Genomic DNA, 15,189 nt, shown 5'->3' with positions numbered 1-15,189 from the left:
AAAGCTATTATTTTTTTTTAAAAAAAGGCAAAAAGCAAAAATAGAAGGTATCTCTGCCAGTCAAACAAAATCAATACTCCTGAGGACTTACTACATACCAAGCGTTGTTCTAATAGCCAAATTTACTGTGAAAAAGCAAAAAAAAAAAAAAAGTCATTTCCTTTCTAATAGCAAAAGCCAGAACAGTCTAAACACTAACAATCCATCCCAGTACTTGAGGGGTACAGGGATGAAGACTCAGTCTCAGTGGTGATATTGGAACCAGGCTACCCACTGTTAAGGCTAAGAAGGCAACATAAATCAGAAAATGGATAATGTGCATCCTTTTAATCCAGCACAATTCCATTTCTAGAACTCTTTCCTAATAATCATTCTTATACTCTTTATTCAATGACTTATAATGCCTAAGAATATACTGAGAGGTGCCTGGGTGGCTCAGTCAGTTAGGCATCCAACTCCTGATTTTGTTTCAGGTCATGATCTCACAGTTCGTGGAATCAAGTTCTTCATTGGGTTCTGCACTAACAGCATGGAGCCTGCTTGGGATTTTCTCTCTTCTCTCTCTCTCTCTGAAACTTTCCCCACTCATGCACACTCTCTTTATAACAAAATAAATATAAAAGCATTTTTTAAAAGAATATAATTAATAATTAATTAGTAAAAATATCTAAAACCTAAATGGTCAATAATAGATTATTTATAAAAAAATAAAAAGGAATATGAAGGAATTCCTTATCTCATGACAGACTTCCCCAAAGCAACAGAACAAATGGACATAATGAAATATACAACATAGAAAACATGCAACCTGATAAGTAAAAAAGATGCAAATTGAAGTTTCACTGAAACTAATTCTAGCCCCATAATCAGTATCATTAGTAAACATTTGCATCTTCAAAAGTCTGAAAGACAATACAACAAAAATATTAATATTGGCATATTAACAATTTTTAATATGAGGTTTTTCTTTTATGTCTTTCTGTAGCTTTATAACAATGTTACTTTAAAATAAGTAGCCTTTTAGTTACCTTTTAAGCTTCTTAATGATTATATAGATCACAATCTACGTCCTTTCTACCTCTGCAATACCCTCCCCTCCAACACCTTCCTAAAAGTCCCTCCCACTCTCCAGCAGGAGGTGAGTAATAAGCATTTGCTAACTAAATTAATAGGTTCTAAAAATACTGCTTGGGTCATGGCTGGCCCATATGTGGACTGCCTCCGCCTGTTCTCTACCAGGGCTCCCATCAGGTAAGCTGTCACACAGAGCTGTGTGGGGGAGAGGAAGAAAAGGAAGAGGCTTGGAGTCAGCAAACCTACCACTCACTAGTCCCAACACCTTAGCAAATCATTAAACTTTTGTGGTACTTATGTCCACATCTATAAAACAGAATTTTAAACCACTTTTCCACTCAACACAGATGACAAAGTTAAAAGAGAAAATGAAAGTACACAGCATAGTACCTGGAAAATAATAGCTATACAAAGAACTGTAGTTGCTCCTTATGTTATATATATGATTTCTTCCATTTTGTTTTCAATTTAATCAAAGTACTGAATTATGTTTTCAAAGATATTTTTAATATATTTACTTCCTCTGATTTGATCAGTGCTAGTTTTTAAATTAAAAACTACTGCAACAATAAAAGCAACAAAAGAAGCTATGAAGGACCAATAAGTACATGCAAATGCAAATTAAAACCAAACTTCCCTCACCCAGAATAGCTACCTTTATGAAGAATGACATGCCTCATGTTAGTGAGGTCAAGAAAGCTAGAACTCTCATATTGGCTGGTTCAAATTAAATGCCACAGCCACTTTGGGAAACTGTAAAAACACAAGTCACTAAAAGACCTAGCAAATTCTACTTCCAAGTATTTACCCAAGAGGAAAACACATGTTCACTAAAAGACTTGTACACAGCATGATGAAAGCAGTTTTGTAGAATGAAAAATAATCAAATGTCTATCAATAGGAAAGTGGATAAACAGTGCTGTAATCATACAATGAAATACTCAATGGTAAAAACAAGAGATGAGTCTGAAAATTATCAACGTAAAATAAAGCAGGCATAAAATAGTACATACTATAGGATTCCATTTATGTGGCATTCAGAACTGGCAAAACTAATCAGGGAGGAGGGAAGGCCTAACCTGGAGTGCAAAGAGGCACAATGGCACTTTCTAGGGTGATGGAAATGATTTATAATATGATTAGGGTATCTGTCACATTCATTTAAGTAGGTAAAAGTGGGTATATTTTATCATACTTAATATCTCAAGTTAAACTAGTAAGATAAAAAAGCTTTAATTACAGAAAAATTTGGATGTTACTAACCATTTTATGTTTCAGTTTTTCAATAATTCTGGCAAAATGTTATTTCTTCACCTGACTACAGTGTTTCAATCACAGCTCACTGACAAGTAAAACTCATATCTGTCAGCTCACATACATACCCCTAGAACCATACCTGGATTTCTGCAGTAATGGCTGCATTTAAGGCTGACTCTAAGCCTCCATCGGCCATCAAGCTGCCCACCAGAAGATCAATCATGAATCGACGACCTGGACTTATGTTTACTTCACTGCCTGAAACTAGAAAGGGAAAATGTTTTTGACAATGTGAGGTAAGTTTCACCGCCCCTTTGCACTCTCTTGTGCACACACCACTCCACCCCATCCACTAACCCACCTGCACAGGGCAGGAGAGCAGAGAGCGCCCGGGCTCTTTCCTCAGCAGTGGGCAGAAGCACAGACCACCCACTCTGCAGCACAGCCTGGGCAGCTGCCTGCACGGTGCTCAGCACACCCGCACTGCTGGCCAGGGCCACCACGGTCTGTTTCAGGCTGTTGAGGAGGACACTGCCCAGACCTAAACCAAGGAATTCTGGGTCAACCTGGTGACTAATGGCAGCATGCAACTGAAAGAAAAAAACAATTTTAATTTATAAGTCTTAAAAACAAGTGTATTTCAAATCTTGTTGAAGATTACATAATACCTCAAATTGAATTTTACACAAATAATAAAAGAAAAACTTCTAAATTTTACTAAAAAATTTACTCATACTAGTTGAGAGTCCACGGTAAGGTTTTTAAGAGGAATTTTTTAAATCTACTATAAATACAAATATGGAAGAGCTCAAGATCAACAGAGAGGTTAAATCATGTGGAAATAGCAACCTCCACCCCACTCCCAACCATCTGCACCAAATAGAGAAATAGTGAATATAATACAAACAAAAAGCTGTTAAAAGATTATAGGGACGCCTGGGTGGCTCATTCGGTTGAGCATCAGACTTCAGCTCAGGTCATAGTATTGCAGCTTGCAAGTTTGAGCCCACATTGCGCTCACTGCTGCCAATGCCGAACCTGCTTTATATCCTCTGTTCCCCTCTCTCTTTGCCCATCAAAAATTAGGGGCGCCTGGGTGGCTCAGTCGGTTAAGCGTCCGGCTTCGGCTCAGGTCAGATCTCACGGTTCGTGAGTTCGAGCCCCGCGTTGGGCTCTGTGCTGACAGCTAGCTCAGAGCCTGGAGCCTGTTTCAGATTCTGTATCTCCCTCTTTCTCTGACCCTCCCCTGCTCACGCTGTCTCTCAAAAATAAATAAAAAGCATTAAAAAAATTAAAACATTTTAAAAATGTTTTTAAAAAAAGACTATATATCCAGGCTAAGAGTATACAAGGAAGTTCTTCAAGGGCCAAACCAGAACTCATAGAGATACACATAGCAGGAGCCAAGAGGTTCTGGGCTCCAAGAACAGATCAAGGCCCTAGGGCATAAAATCCCAACTGCCCATGACAGCTGACTAAACCTGAGCTTCCTGCAGAAGTTTGTAAGCCACTGAAGATCACCCCTCTATTGTCAGCCAGGGCTTAAAGGCAACACTGTCCATAAAGGCTTTGGGTAGGAAGAGACTCCACAATAAATCAAGAGACCTGACACACGTAAAATCAAATTTACACCAACCATCTAGGTACATATATCACAAGACAAGAACCAAACACCAAAACTCATCTGGAGCCTGAGAAACTCATGACACTTCAGAGACACAATACAAAACTACCCTCTGGGGACATCACCATAGCCAAAGGCAAAAGGACACCACTAGCAAAGCTTCCCCTGAAAGTGATGTTGCAGTCAGAAAGGACAAGCCATACTAGGTCACCACAAGGGAGAATCAAAGACAAAGCTCTTGTAAGAGGCAAAACTCACGACTCTAGGCAGCAATAAAAACAATGGAATAAATCCATAAAAAAGGAAAACATTCTTAGAGATCAAGGAAGGAACAGAAACCAGAAGAATATACTGAGCAAAATGAAAGCCTTGAAAAAGACCCAAATATAAATTTTTTTAAAAAATAGCTCCAAGAATAAAAACCTCAAAGCAGAAGTATGAAAAGCCTGGGCCCAGGTTCCAGCTCTCAACTTTGAGGCCAAGGGTGTATTTGATCTGGGCCACAGTCCTGAAGCTCTCTCTGCATCCTCATCTGTGCAATACACATCAGGGGACCCGACTCTCAGATGGGTGGCACACTGAGTTAATGAGTTAATGCGTGTAATGCAGTAATCATACAAGTATTTATTTTTAAAATGTACAATTCAAAAATATGGAATATTCACCTAAAGAAAGGATTTGGGAACTGAAAGAGAGCACTGAATGAAAAACAGAAGGCAGGTTGTAAAGACAGAAAGTGAACATTATAAAAAATAAAAATATTTTTAAAATATCAAAGAAGTTGTGATTCTCAGGAAGATAGGAGAAGGTCAACATACACTGAGAAGTATATTAAAAAGTAGATAAAAAAGAGAGCAATTTCAATGGTAAATAATGACTATTTTTCAAAACTTAACAAAAGTATGTAATAAGAATCATAAATTCAAGTTATATATACAAAAATAAATCCTCACCTAGACATAATATATTAAAATTACAAAAGAAACATCTGAAAGGCTACAAAAAGAAAGACACATTAGCTACAAAGAAACAATTACACTAATATGACAATTTTCATCACCAACATTGATAAAGATTAGAGACAGAACATCTTCAAACTGTTGATAAAATAACATGTAATCTAAAAAGCTAAGCCCTGTTAAATTACCTTCGGAAGCATTCAAGCAGTTTTCAGACTTTACAACTCACAGACCCTAATGAAGAAACTTACAGAAAGAGGTACCCAGGAGGGAGAAGATGTAAGCAACAATGACACAACAAATTGGTTTAAAAAAAAAAAAAACTACATCAAAGTAAGCATGGTCTCTTTTTAAAAAGAGACACAGGATCTGAAGCAGGGTCCAGGCTCCGTGCTAGCAGTAAGCACAGAGCCCGACATGGGGCTCGAACCCACGAACTTTAAGGTCATGACCTGAGCCAAGGTCGGATACTCAACCAACTGAGCCACGCAGGTGCCCCTATAATAATCAAGTCAAAGAAAATTGAAAAATAATTATTATACTTCACCAATCCTAACAGGCATTTCTTTTCATGTCTTAAATAGAAAAATATCTTACACATTGCAATTGGGAGCATTTTTCTTTTAGGGGCACACACACAAAAAAGTGTGTATTGGACCCAATGTAATAATAGACGATCTGACAACTAAAACACAAAGGTGGAAAGAGGAGTTTAGGTTTAATGCATCTTATAACCACTATATTTTTTAGGAAGAAAAGGACAGGTTACTTAACATTTTGTGGAATTGACAAATATTTAACTTTTTTGTGACATGATTTATGTCCGAAATCAAATTTAAAAATTTAGGAACAATTAAAGGTATCAGAAAAGAAAAATCTGTTTTTGGAGGAGCACCTGGGTGGCTCAGTCAGTTGAGTATCCAACTCTTGGTTTCAGCTCAGGTCATGATCGCTTAGTTTGTGGGTTCAAGCCCTGTATGGGGCTACATACTGACAGCAAAAAGCCTGCTTGGGATTCTCTCTTCCCTTCCTCCACTTGCTCTCGCTCTCAAAATAAATAAATAAACTTTTAAAAAACTGTTTTGGAAACCTGCCCAAAAGAGAACTTATAAGGGCACCTGGGTAGCTCAGTCAGTCAAGTGTCCAACTTCGGCTCAGGTCATGATCTCGTGGCTTGTGAGTTCAAGCCCCATATCGGGCTCTGTGCTGGCAGCTCAGAGCCTGGAGTCTGCTTTGGATTCTGTGTCTCCCTCTCTCTCTGCCCCTCCCCTGCTCATGCTCTGTCTCTCCCAAAAATAAACAAACATTTAAAAAAAGAGAGAAATAATAAAATGAAGAATAAACTTATATAAACACATCAGAAGACCTAAATTCAAATACACTAGCAATCACAAAAACTATAAAAAAATTAAATTCACGTAATGAATAAAGATCCTCAAGGTGGATTCTTTTTAAGAACCAAGCTTTGTAAGTGAATTTTTAAAATGATGCTATTAAAACATAAGGACCTAGAAAGACAGAATAAAGTAACAGAAAAATATATGTCACCAGGTAAACGTAGGCCAAAAGGAATTGAACGTAAAACAACATGTACAAGGTCTTTTCCCATAGCACTGACCAGAATAGTAACATTCCTACAAACCATGGGAAGCAACAAACAACTGAGTGGAATCACAGAGGCCCTAATAAATGAGCTCCTCTAGAAGACTTGTGGGAAAGAGAAGTACTCTCCAAACTTCTGCTAATTTGATTAATACAACTAAACATTAAATTCAACTATGTGCTTTTTATTTTTTATTTTATTTTTTTAAATAATTTATTGTCAAGTTAGCTAACATACAGTGTACACAGTGTACTCTTGGCTTCGGGAGTAGATTCCCATGATTCATCACTTACATAAGCTGTGTGCCCTTTAGAAACCAAGACAAAAAGGGGACAGAAGAAGAGGGGGACATGACGGGTTACATAGAAATCCTTGTATTATAAAGGGAAAAATTACTCTGTTGAGAAAAGCTAGTCTCTTGATATTGTCATAGGATTTTATTGCCAAGAGAAATATGACCAAAGAGTTCAGCTATAGTTTTTCTTAAAGAAAGAAAGAAAGAAGAAAGAAAAAATATTTTTTGTAAGTTTTCTTATTTTGACTTTTCACCTTAACCTCCCCTGTTACAAACTGGAGGGAGACAAGCTTATGGAGTTGAGCTGTCATACTCCTGAGGAAAGACTGACTAGCACATCCACTGGTCTCTCAATTATCCATTTTCTCACTCAGTTGTTTCTCCACATGCAACAGTAAATTCAAGATTGATTCCATGATGAATGCAAACAAGCTGATTATTACAGATATAAATCAATCCATATATACTCTCACCCTGCATGCCAAGACTGACTTCCAGAATGAACATAACTAGATTGACTTTTTAAGCCCCATTCATATTATCTTCCATCATAATCTAAATAATCTAAATACTTTAAATTTTTCATTAATAGTTCAATTAACAAGCTAAAATTCATACACTTCAATATACATAAATATTATTACAAATACCTAAGAAAATTACAAAGGGAAGGAGAGGAAAGGAAATCATTAATACCTGAAGTCGTAGAAGATTCAGTGTTGCCACAGCCATGCATTCTTTCTCTTGAGGTGGGGGCCAGTCAGCAGTGCCATCCATCCCCTCACTCACTTGCCGTAGTAGGAGGTCCAGCTGCTCAAAAGTCATTGAGCAGATGTCTACTACAAAAGGGACACGGAGGCCAATGGACCATTCAGAACAAGATGACCAAGCAAAACTCTATTGAAAAAACAAAAGAACCTAAAATGAATTCACACATTCCACTCTTGGACTGATTCACAGAAGAGATTCACCATTATGAATTATGAAGATGCCTTAAATTATTACTTATTCATACCTCTAATTGTCCCCAATATAAATGCACTTTCATGGCTGTCTAGCTCATATACTATCAGCTTCCAATCTTCTCTCTCATTTTAAGACCCAATCTCACTGTGCCACAAATAAAAAGTTTAAAACTGTAAAACCTTTTCCTTCGCAAAATTATTAATGCATAACAGTGAGGATCATAATCCACTTGAACAGTTACAAATAACTATAGTAAATAATGAAAGATTAGGTATATTTACTCTAATCTCTAAAGTAACCACATGAAAAACTACATAGTTTTTAACTCAATAAGTTAAAATGGAGTACTAAAAATTATTCAAATAACCCAAAATAAGTCAGGAAAAGATAAAGGAATAAAAAAAGAGAGAGCAAACAAAAACTATACAATGGTAGAAATAAATCTAACTTATAAATAATTACATTAAATTTAAATGGTCTAAACATACTAACAAAAAGTAGAAAATGTCAGAAGGTAGGAAAACCAAAATCTTCGAGGGAAGAAGATGGTGGCGAAATAAGAGGCTCTGTACTTCCTGCCCACATCTCTCAAAGAAAGAAGGGTTGAAGCCAAAGGACTCTGAACCCCAAGAGTCTGGGAGGAAAGGAGATGAGTCTAGTAGGAAAACGGCCTCATAGCTTGAATGTGAACTGGGGGAGATAAAAATGGGCTGGGACACAGAGGCACAGAGGGGAGGGAGCCCCTTCTGCAGAGACATAAAGGGAAGAGAAAGAGCAACTGGGGAAGTGTAAAACTGTATCTGGAGAAGAAAAACCTTGGCCTGGGACAGAGAGGGATCCTACCCTATATCCTCCAAGCCAGGGAACAAAAGAATTTCCCTCTAGATCAGGCAGTGCCTCAGGGGTCCAGGCATCAGGAGGAACCGATCCCCTGCTCTGAAGTGCCAAGCTCCCGATATTACCTTTCGTGTGGTATCATTAATGTGCAGAGTGAGAGCTTTGAATGCAGCCAGATGTGGGGCACCTTGGCCCACCTTGGCTGTGCCCATGGCACAATGAAAACAGATCCAAAAGAGTGATCTGGCAAATCTGGTTCAAGGAGAAGGGACTAGGGGAGGGGATTGCTATTTTTCTCCCCAAAACCAGCAAGGTGGAGCCTCAAATATCGGCCCTAGGGACCCACAATGGTGGCAGGACCCACCTACATAAAACCATGCCCATCTGCACTGGGGAACTGCTGGGAGCCTGTAGCTACAGACAGACGGCCCCTCCCCCAAGACCAGGGCTGATGCATTGCCATGATTAACTCTACATCAATTCTTGTTATTCAGATAAGTTCTCCTTTTTCTCATTCTTATCTCTCTCCTCATCTGGGCTGACTTTCTCATCATAGGTTTGCTGAACTAAACATACTAAATTCATACTCCTGAGGCATGTTCTACACCTCTTTCTTTACCTTCCTTTCTCTCTCTCTCTCTCTCTCTGGAGTAATCAGACTAAAGAGTTTCTCTGGGTAACATTACCTTCATTCCTTTCTCCTAGCCTCATGTCATATTCTCCTTTGACTCTCTCTAGATTAGCCTTTTAGTCTCTCTGCCTGGTCAATATTCATTTTCTCTTTCTCCCCACACCTGTCACTTCTCTCTTTCTTTATGCTCTTCCATCAACACTGCCTCCACCTTACTCTTTTTTTGTAGCTGGGATTTCTGGTTTTATGCTTTTAGACTGACCTTTGTTTCTTGTCTTTTTCATTTTTATTTATTATTATTTTTGTCATTTTGCTTGTGTTTTTCATGTTTGTGCAATCATGTTTCCTGTTTCTCTGTTTTCCTTTCCAGGGCTACTTCAAGGAACAAACCAAAGCACACATGGCCAAGAGTCCAAAATATTACTACAAGTAGGGAAATAAAATAACCAAAGTCATATCAAGATAGACCAAGGGATACACTTGAACACTTCCTGAATGGCCAGGCCCTGGAGAGTGTCTGAGCCTCCTTTAATATAGCAGTACTCGCAGGTGCAGAGCACAAAACAATCCTTTAAAACTTACAAGAGACAGAAAGCTAGCCAAAATAACAAAGGAGAAGAATTCCCATCAAAACAATCTCCAGGAAGAATTGAGAGATTAATCAAAGAATTAATTAAAACAAATAAAAGCAAGATAACTGAACAAGAATTTAATATTCATAAAAGAAATCACTGGAATTGAAAAAGGAATAGAAGTCAGCAGAGACACTATTGCTGCAAATATTATGGATCTTAAAAATAGTTATGATGAATTAAAAATGCTATAAGTGAAGTGCATAATAAAATGGAGGCAGCCACTACAAGATTTGAAGAAGCATAGAGGAGAATAAGTGATTTAGAAAAAACAATTATAGAAAAAGAGGAAGCCAAGAAAAAGAGAGATAAATTGATCCAGGAACATGATATCCATATCACAGGAATTCCAGAAGAAAAAGAGAGAAAAAAGGGCTGAAGGAGTACTTGAAAAAGTTATAGCCAAGAACTTCCCCACTCTGGGGAAGGAAACAGCCATTGAAATCCAAGAGGCACAGAGAACTCCCCTCAGACATAACTTGAATCAATCTTCTGCACAACATCATAGTGAAACTGGCAAAATATAAAGAGAAAGAGAGAATTCTGAAAGCAGCTAGGGATAAAAGGGCCCTGACATACAAAGGGAGACACATCAGGGTAGTAGCAGACCTATCTACTGAAACTTGGCAGGCCAGAAAGAAATGGCAGGAAATCATCAATGTGATGAACAAAAAAATACGCAGCCAAGAATCCTTTATCCAGCAAGGCTGTCATTCAGAATAGAAGGAGAGATAAAGGTTTTCCCAAAGTAAAAAAAATTGAAGGAATTCATCATCACTAAACCAGCTCTTTGAGAGACTGTAAGAGGGACTCTATAAGGGAATTTCTGCAAGGAACACAAAGTACCAGAGACACCCACTACAAGCATGAATCCTACAGAGAACACAATGACTCTAAACCCATATTTTTCAATTATAACACTGACTGTAAAAGGGCTAAATGCTCCAATCAAAAGACATAGGGTATCAGAATGGGGGGGAGGGAAACACAAGATCCATCTATTTGCTATCTACAAGAGACCCACTTTATTTTATTTGATGTTAATTTATTATTGAGACAGGGAGAAACAGAGCATGAATGTGGGAGGGGCAGAGAGAGGGAGGCAGAGAATCTGAAGCAGGCTCCAGGCTTTGAGCATCAGCACAGAGCCTGACGCAGGGCTCAAACCCACAAACCGTGAGATCATGACCAGAGCCAAAGTTGGACGCTTAACCGGCTGAGCCACCCAGGCGCCCCAAGAGATTCATTTTAGACCTGAGGACACCTTCAGATGGAAAGTATGGGGAGGGTGAAATATCTATCATGTGACTGGAAGTAAAAAGAAACCCGGAGTAGCCATACTTATATTGGACAAACTGGACTTTAAAGTAAAGGCAGTAAAAAAGATGAAAAAGCGCATTTTATAATAATTACAGGGTCTATCCACCAGGAAGAGCTAACAAATATTATGTCTATACACCAAATTCGGCAGCACCCAAATACATAAAACATTTAAAAACATAAGCAAACCTATTGATAAGAATGTGCTAATAGCAGAGTATTTTAATATTCCACTTACAGCAATGGATAGATCAACTAGACAGAAAATCACCAAAGAAACAATGGACCTGAACAACACATCAGATGGACATGACAGGTATATTTAGAACTCTACATCCTAAAGCTATGGAATTCACTTTATTTTCAAGTGCCCATGGTACAGTCTCCAAGACAGACCACATACTGGGTCACAAAGCAGCCCTCAATAAATATAAAAGAACTGAGGTCATACAATGCATGCTTTCAGATCACAATGCTATGAAACTTGAAATCAATCACAGGAAAAAGGATGGAAAACCACCAAAAGCATGGAGGTTAAAAAATACCCCACTAAAGAATGAATGGGCCAATCATGCATAGAGATGAAATTTTAAAATATATGGAAACAAATGAAAATGAAAATACAACAATCCAAACCTTCTGGGATGCGGCAAAGGCAGTCCTGTAGAGGAAAATAAATCCAGGCCTATCTCAAGAAACTAGAAAAAGTGCAAATACAAAACCTAACAGCACACCTAAAGAAACTAGAAGGAGAACAGCAAAAGCACCCCAAACGCAACAGAAGAAGAGAAATAATAAAGATCAGGACAGAAATAAACAAAACAGAATCCAAGAAAACAGTTGAACAGATAAATGAAACCAAGAATTGGTTTTTAAAAATAATAAAACTGATAAACCTCTAGCCAGGCTTCTCAAAAAGAGCACCCAAATGGACAAAACATGAATGAAAATGGTTTTCTTACAAGCAATCTCTCAAAAATACAAGCAGTTATCAGTGAATACTATGAAAAATTATATGCCAAGAAAACTAGACGAAATGGACAAATTCCTAAATATACACACACTACAAAAACTCATACAAGAAGAGATAGAAAATCTGAACAAACCCATAACCAGTGAAGAAATTGAATCCATTATCAACAATCTCACAACAAATAAGAGCCCTGCGCCAGAGGGCTTCTCTGGGGAATTCTACCAGACATTTAAAGCAGAGTTAATACCCATTCTTCTCAACCTATTCCAAAAAATAGAAATAGAACGAAAACTTCCAGACTCATTCTATGAAGTCAGCATCACGCTGACTCCCAAACCTGAGACCCAGCAAAAAAAAGATAACTACTGTCCAATATCCCTGAGGAATATGGATGCAAAAATTCTCAACCAGATACTAGCAAATCAAATTCAACAGCATATAAAAACAAGTATCCACCATGATCAAGTGGGATTCATTCCTGGGTTACAGGGCTGGTTCAATATTCACAGATCAATCAATGTGATACATCACACACAAAAGAAAAGAACCATATGATCCTGTCGATAGATGCAGAAAAAGCATTTGACAAAATACAACATCCTTTCTTAATAAAAACGTCGAGAAAATCAGGATAGAATGAACTTACTTATATATCATAAGAGCCATTTACGAAAACCCCACAGCTATGATCATCCTCAATGGGGAAAAACTGAGTGCTTTCCCCCTGAGATCAAGAACACGACAGGGGTGTCTACTATCACCACTGTTGTTTAACATAGTGCTGGAAGTCCTAGCATCAGCAATCAGACAACAAAAGGAAATAAAAGGCATCAGAATTGGCAAAGATGAAGTCAAACTTTCACTTTTTGCAGATGACAAGATACTCTACATGGAAAACCTGATAGACTCCACCAGAAGACTACTAGAACAGATCAATGAATTCAGCAAAGTCACAGGGTACAAAATCAATGTAGAGGAATAGGTTTCATTTTTATACACCAATAATGAATCAATAGGAGAGAAATAAAGAAACTGATCCTATTCACAATGGCAAGAAAAACCATAAAATATCTAGGAATAAACCTAAACAAAGATGGAAAAATCTGTATGCTGAAAACTGTAGAAAACTTATGAAGGAAACTGAAGGAGACACAAAGAAATGGAAAAACATTCATGCTCATGGATTGGAAGAATATTGTTAAAATGTCAACACTACCCAAAGCAATCTACACATTCAACGCAATCCCAATCAAAATTGCACCAGCTTTCTTCTCAAAGCTAGAGAAAACTATCCTAAAATTTATATGGAACCACAAAAGACCCTGAAGAGCCAAAGTAATATTAAAAAAGAAAACCAAAATGGGAGGCATCACAATCCCAGACTTTAGCCTCTACTACAAAGCTGTCATCATCAAGACAGTATGGTATTGGCACAAAAACAGACATATAGACCGATGGAATAGAATAGAGAACCTATAATTGGGCCTACAAATGTATGGCCAATTAATCCTTGAGAAAAGTAGGAAAGAGCATCCAATGGAAAAAAGACAGCCTCTTTAACAGATGGTGCTGGGAGAACTGGTCAGCAAGATGCAGAAGAATGAACTAGACCATTTTCTTACAACATACACAAAAATAAACTCAAAATGGATGAAGGACCTGAATGTGAAACAGGAAACCATCAAAACCCGAGAGGAGAAAGCAGCAAACAACCTCCTTGACCTCAGCCACAGCAATTACCTACTCAACACATCTCCAAAGGCATGGGAATCAAAAGCAAAAATGAACTATTGGGACCTCATCAAGATAAAAAGCTTTTACACTGCAAAGGAAATAATCAACAAAACTAATAGGCAACTGATGGAATGGGAAAAGATAGTTGCAAATGACATACAGGATAAAGGGCTAGTATCCAAAATCTACATGGAACTCACCAAACTCCATACCCAAAAAAACAAATAATCCAGTGTTGAAATGGGCAGAAGACATGAACAGACACTTCTCCAAAGAGGACATCCAGATGGCCAACAGACACATGAAACAATGCTCAACGTCACTCATCGTCAGGGAAATACAAATCAAAACCACACTGAGATACCACCTCACGCCAGTCAGAGTGCCTACAATGAACAAATCAGGACACTACAGATGTTGGCCACGATGTGGAGAAATGGGCACCCTCTTACACTGTTGGTGGCAATGTAAACTGGAGCAGCCGTTCTGGAAAACAGTGTGGAGGTTCCTCAACAAACTAGCAATAGAACTCCCCTATGACGCAGCAATAGCACTGCTGCCCAGATTTACCCAAGGGATACAGAAGTGCTGATGCATAGCGGCACATGTACCCCAATGTTCATAGCAGCACTTTCAACAGTAGCCAAATCATGGAGAGAGCTTAAATATTCATCAACTGATGAATGGATCAAGAAGATGTGGTTTATATATATAGTAGAATACTACATGGCAATTAGAAACAGTGAAATCTGGCCATTTGTGGCAGTGTGGATTGAACTCGAGGGTGTTATGCCAAGTGAAATAAGTCAGTCAAGAGAAGGACAGATACCATACGTTTTCACTAATATGTGGAACAGGAGAAACTTAACAGAGAACCATAGGGGAGGGGAGGGGGAAAAATAACCAAGGAGAAGGAGAAAAGGAAACCATAAGAGACTCTTAAATACTGAGAACAAACCGAAGGTTGATGGCGTGTGGGGGAGAGGGTAAAATGGGTGACGCCATGGATTGGGGCACTTGTTGGGATAAGCACTGGGTGTTATATAGAAAACAACCTGACAATAAACTATACTTTAAGAAAAGGCAAGAAAAGAAAACCAAAATCTAACTATATGGTATCAACAAGAAATCTACCTCAAATATAAAGATTAAAAACAGCTAAGGAAAGCAACAGAAAATGGCTATATTAATATCAGACAAAACAAACTTCAGAGGAAGGAAATTACCAGGTCTTTTAAACCGAAACATTATATAATGGTAAAAGGTCAATTCACAAGAAGACAG

General features: G+C 38.0%; 1 protein-coding gene across 3 annotated transcripts in view; it reads right to left on the bottom strand.

Moving 5' to 3' along the window:
* The window catches only part of HERC2 (HECT and RLD domain containing E3 ubiquitin protein ligase 2), a 295,601-nt gene that overhangs the window by 185,788 nt on the left and 94,624 nt on the right, over window positions 1-15,189 (bottom strand). For all 3 annotated transcript variants that reach the window (XM_029953017.1, XM_029953018.1, XM_029953019.1), the window contains exons 17-19: window positions 7,509-7,709; window positions 2,693-2,921; window positions 2,471-2,595 (exon numbers count right to left, since the gene is read on the bottom strand). In XM_029953017.1, coding sequence (XP_029808877.1) covers window positions 2,471-2,595; window positions 2,693-2,921; window positions 7,509-7,709 — 555 coding nt within the window. The remainder of the gene's footprint in view (window positions 1-2,470; window positions 2,596-2,692; window positions 2,922-7,508; window positions 7,710-15,189) is intronic.

Source organism: Suricata suricatta, chromosome 9, assembly GCF_006229205.1.
Source record: "Suricata suricatta isolate VVHF042 chromosome 9, meerkat_22Aug2017_6uvM2_HiC, whole genome shotgun sequence".
Taxonomy (NCBI): domain Eukaryota; kingdom Metazoa; phylum Chordata; class Mammalia; order Carnivora; family Herpestidae; genus Suricata; species Suricata suricatta.
Note: the sequence above shows the minus strand (reverse complement) of the source record. Positions and strands in the feature narration are given on the sequence as shown.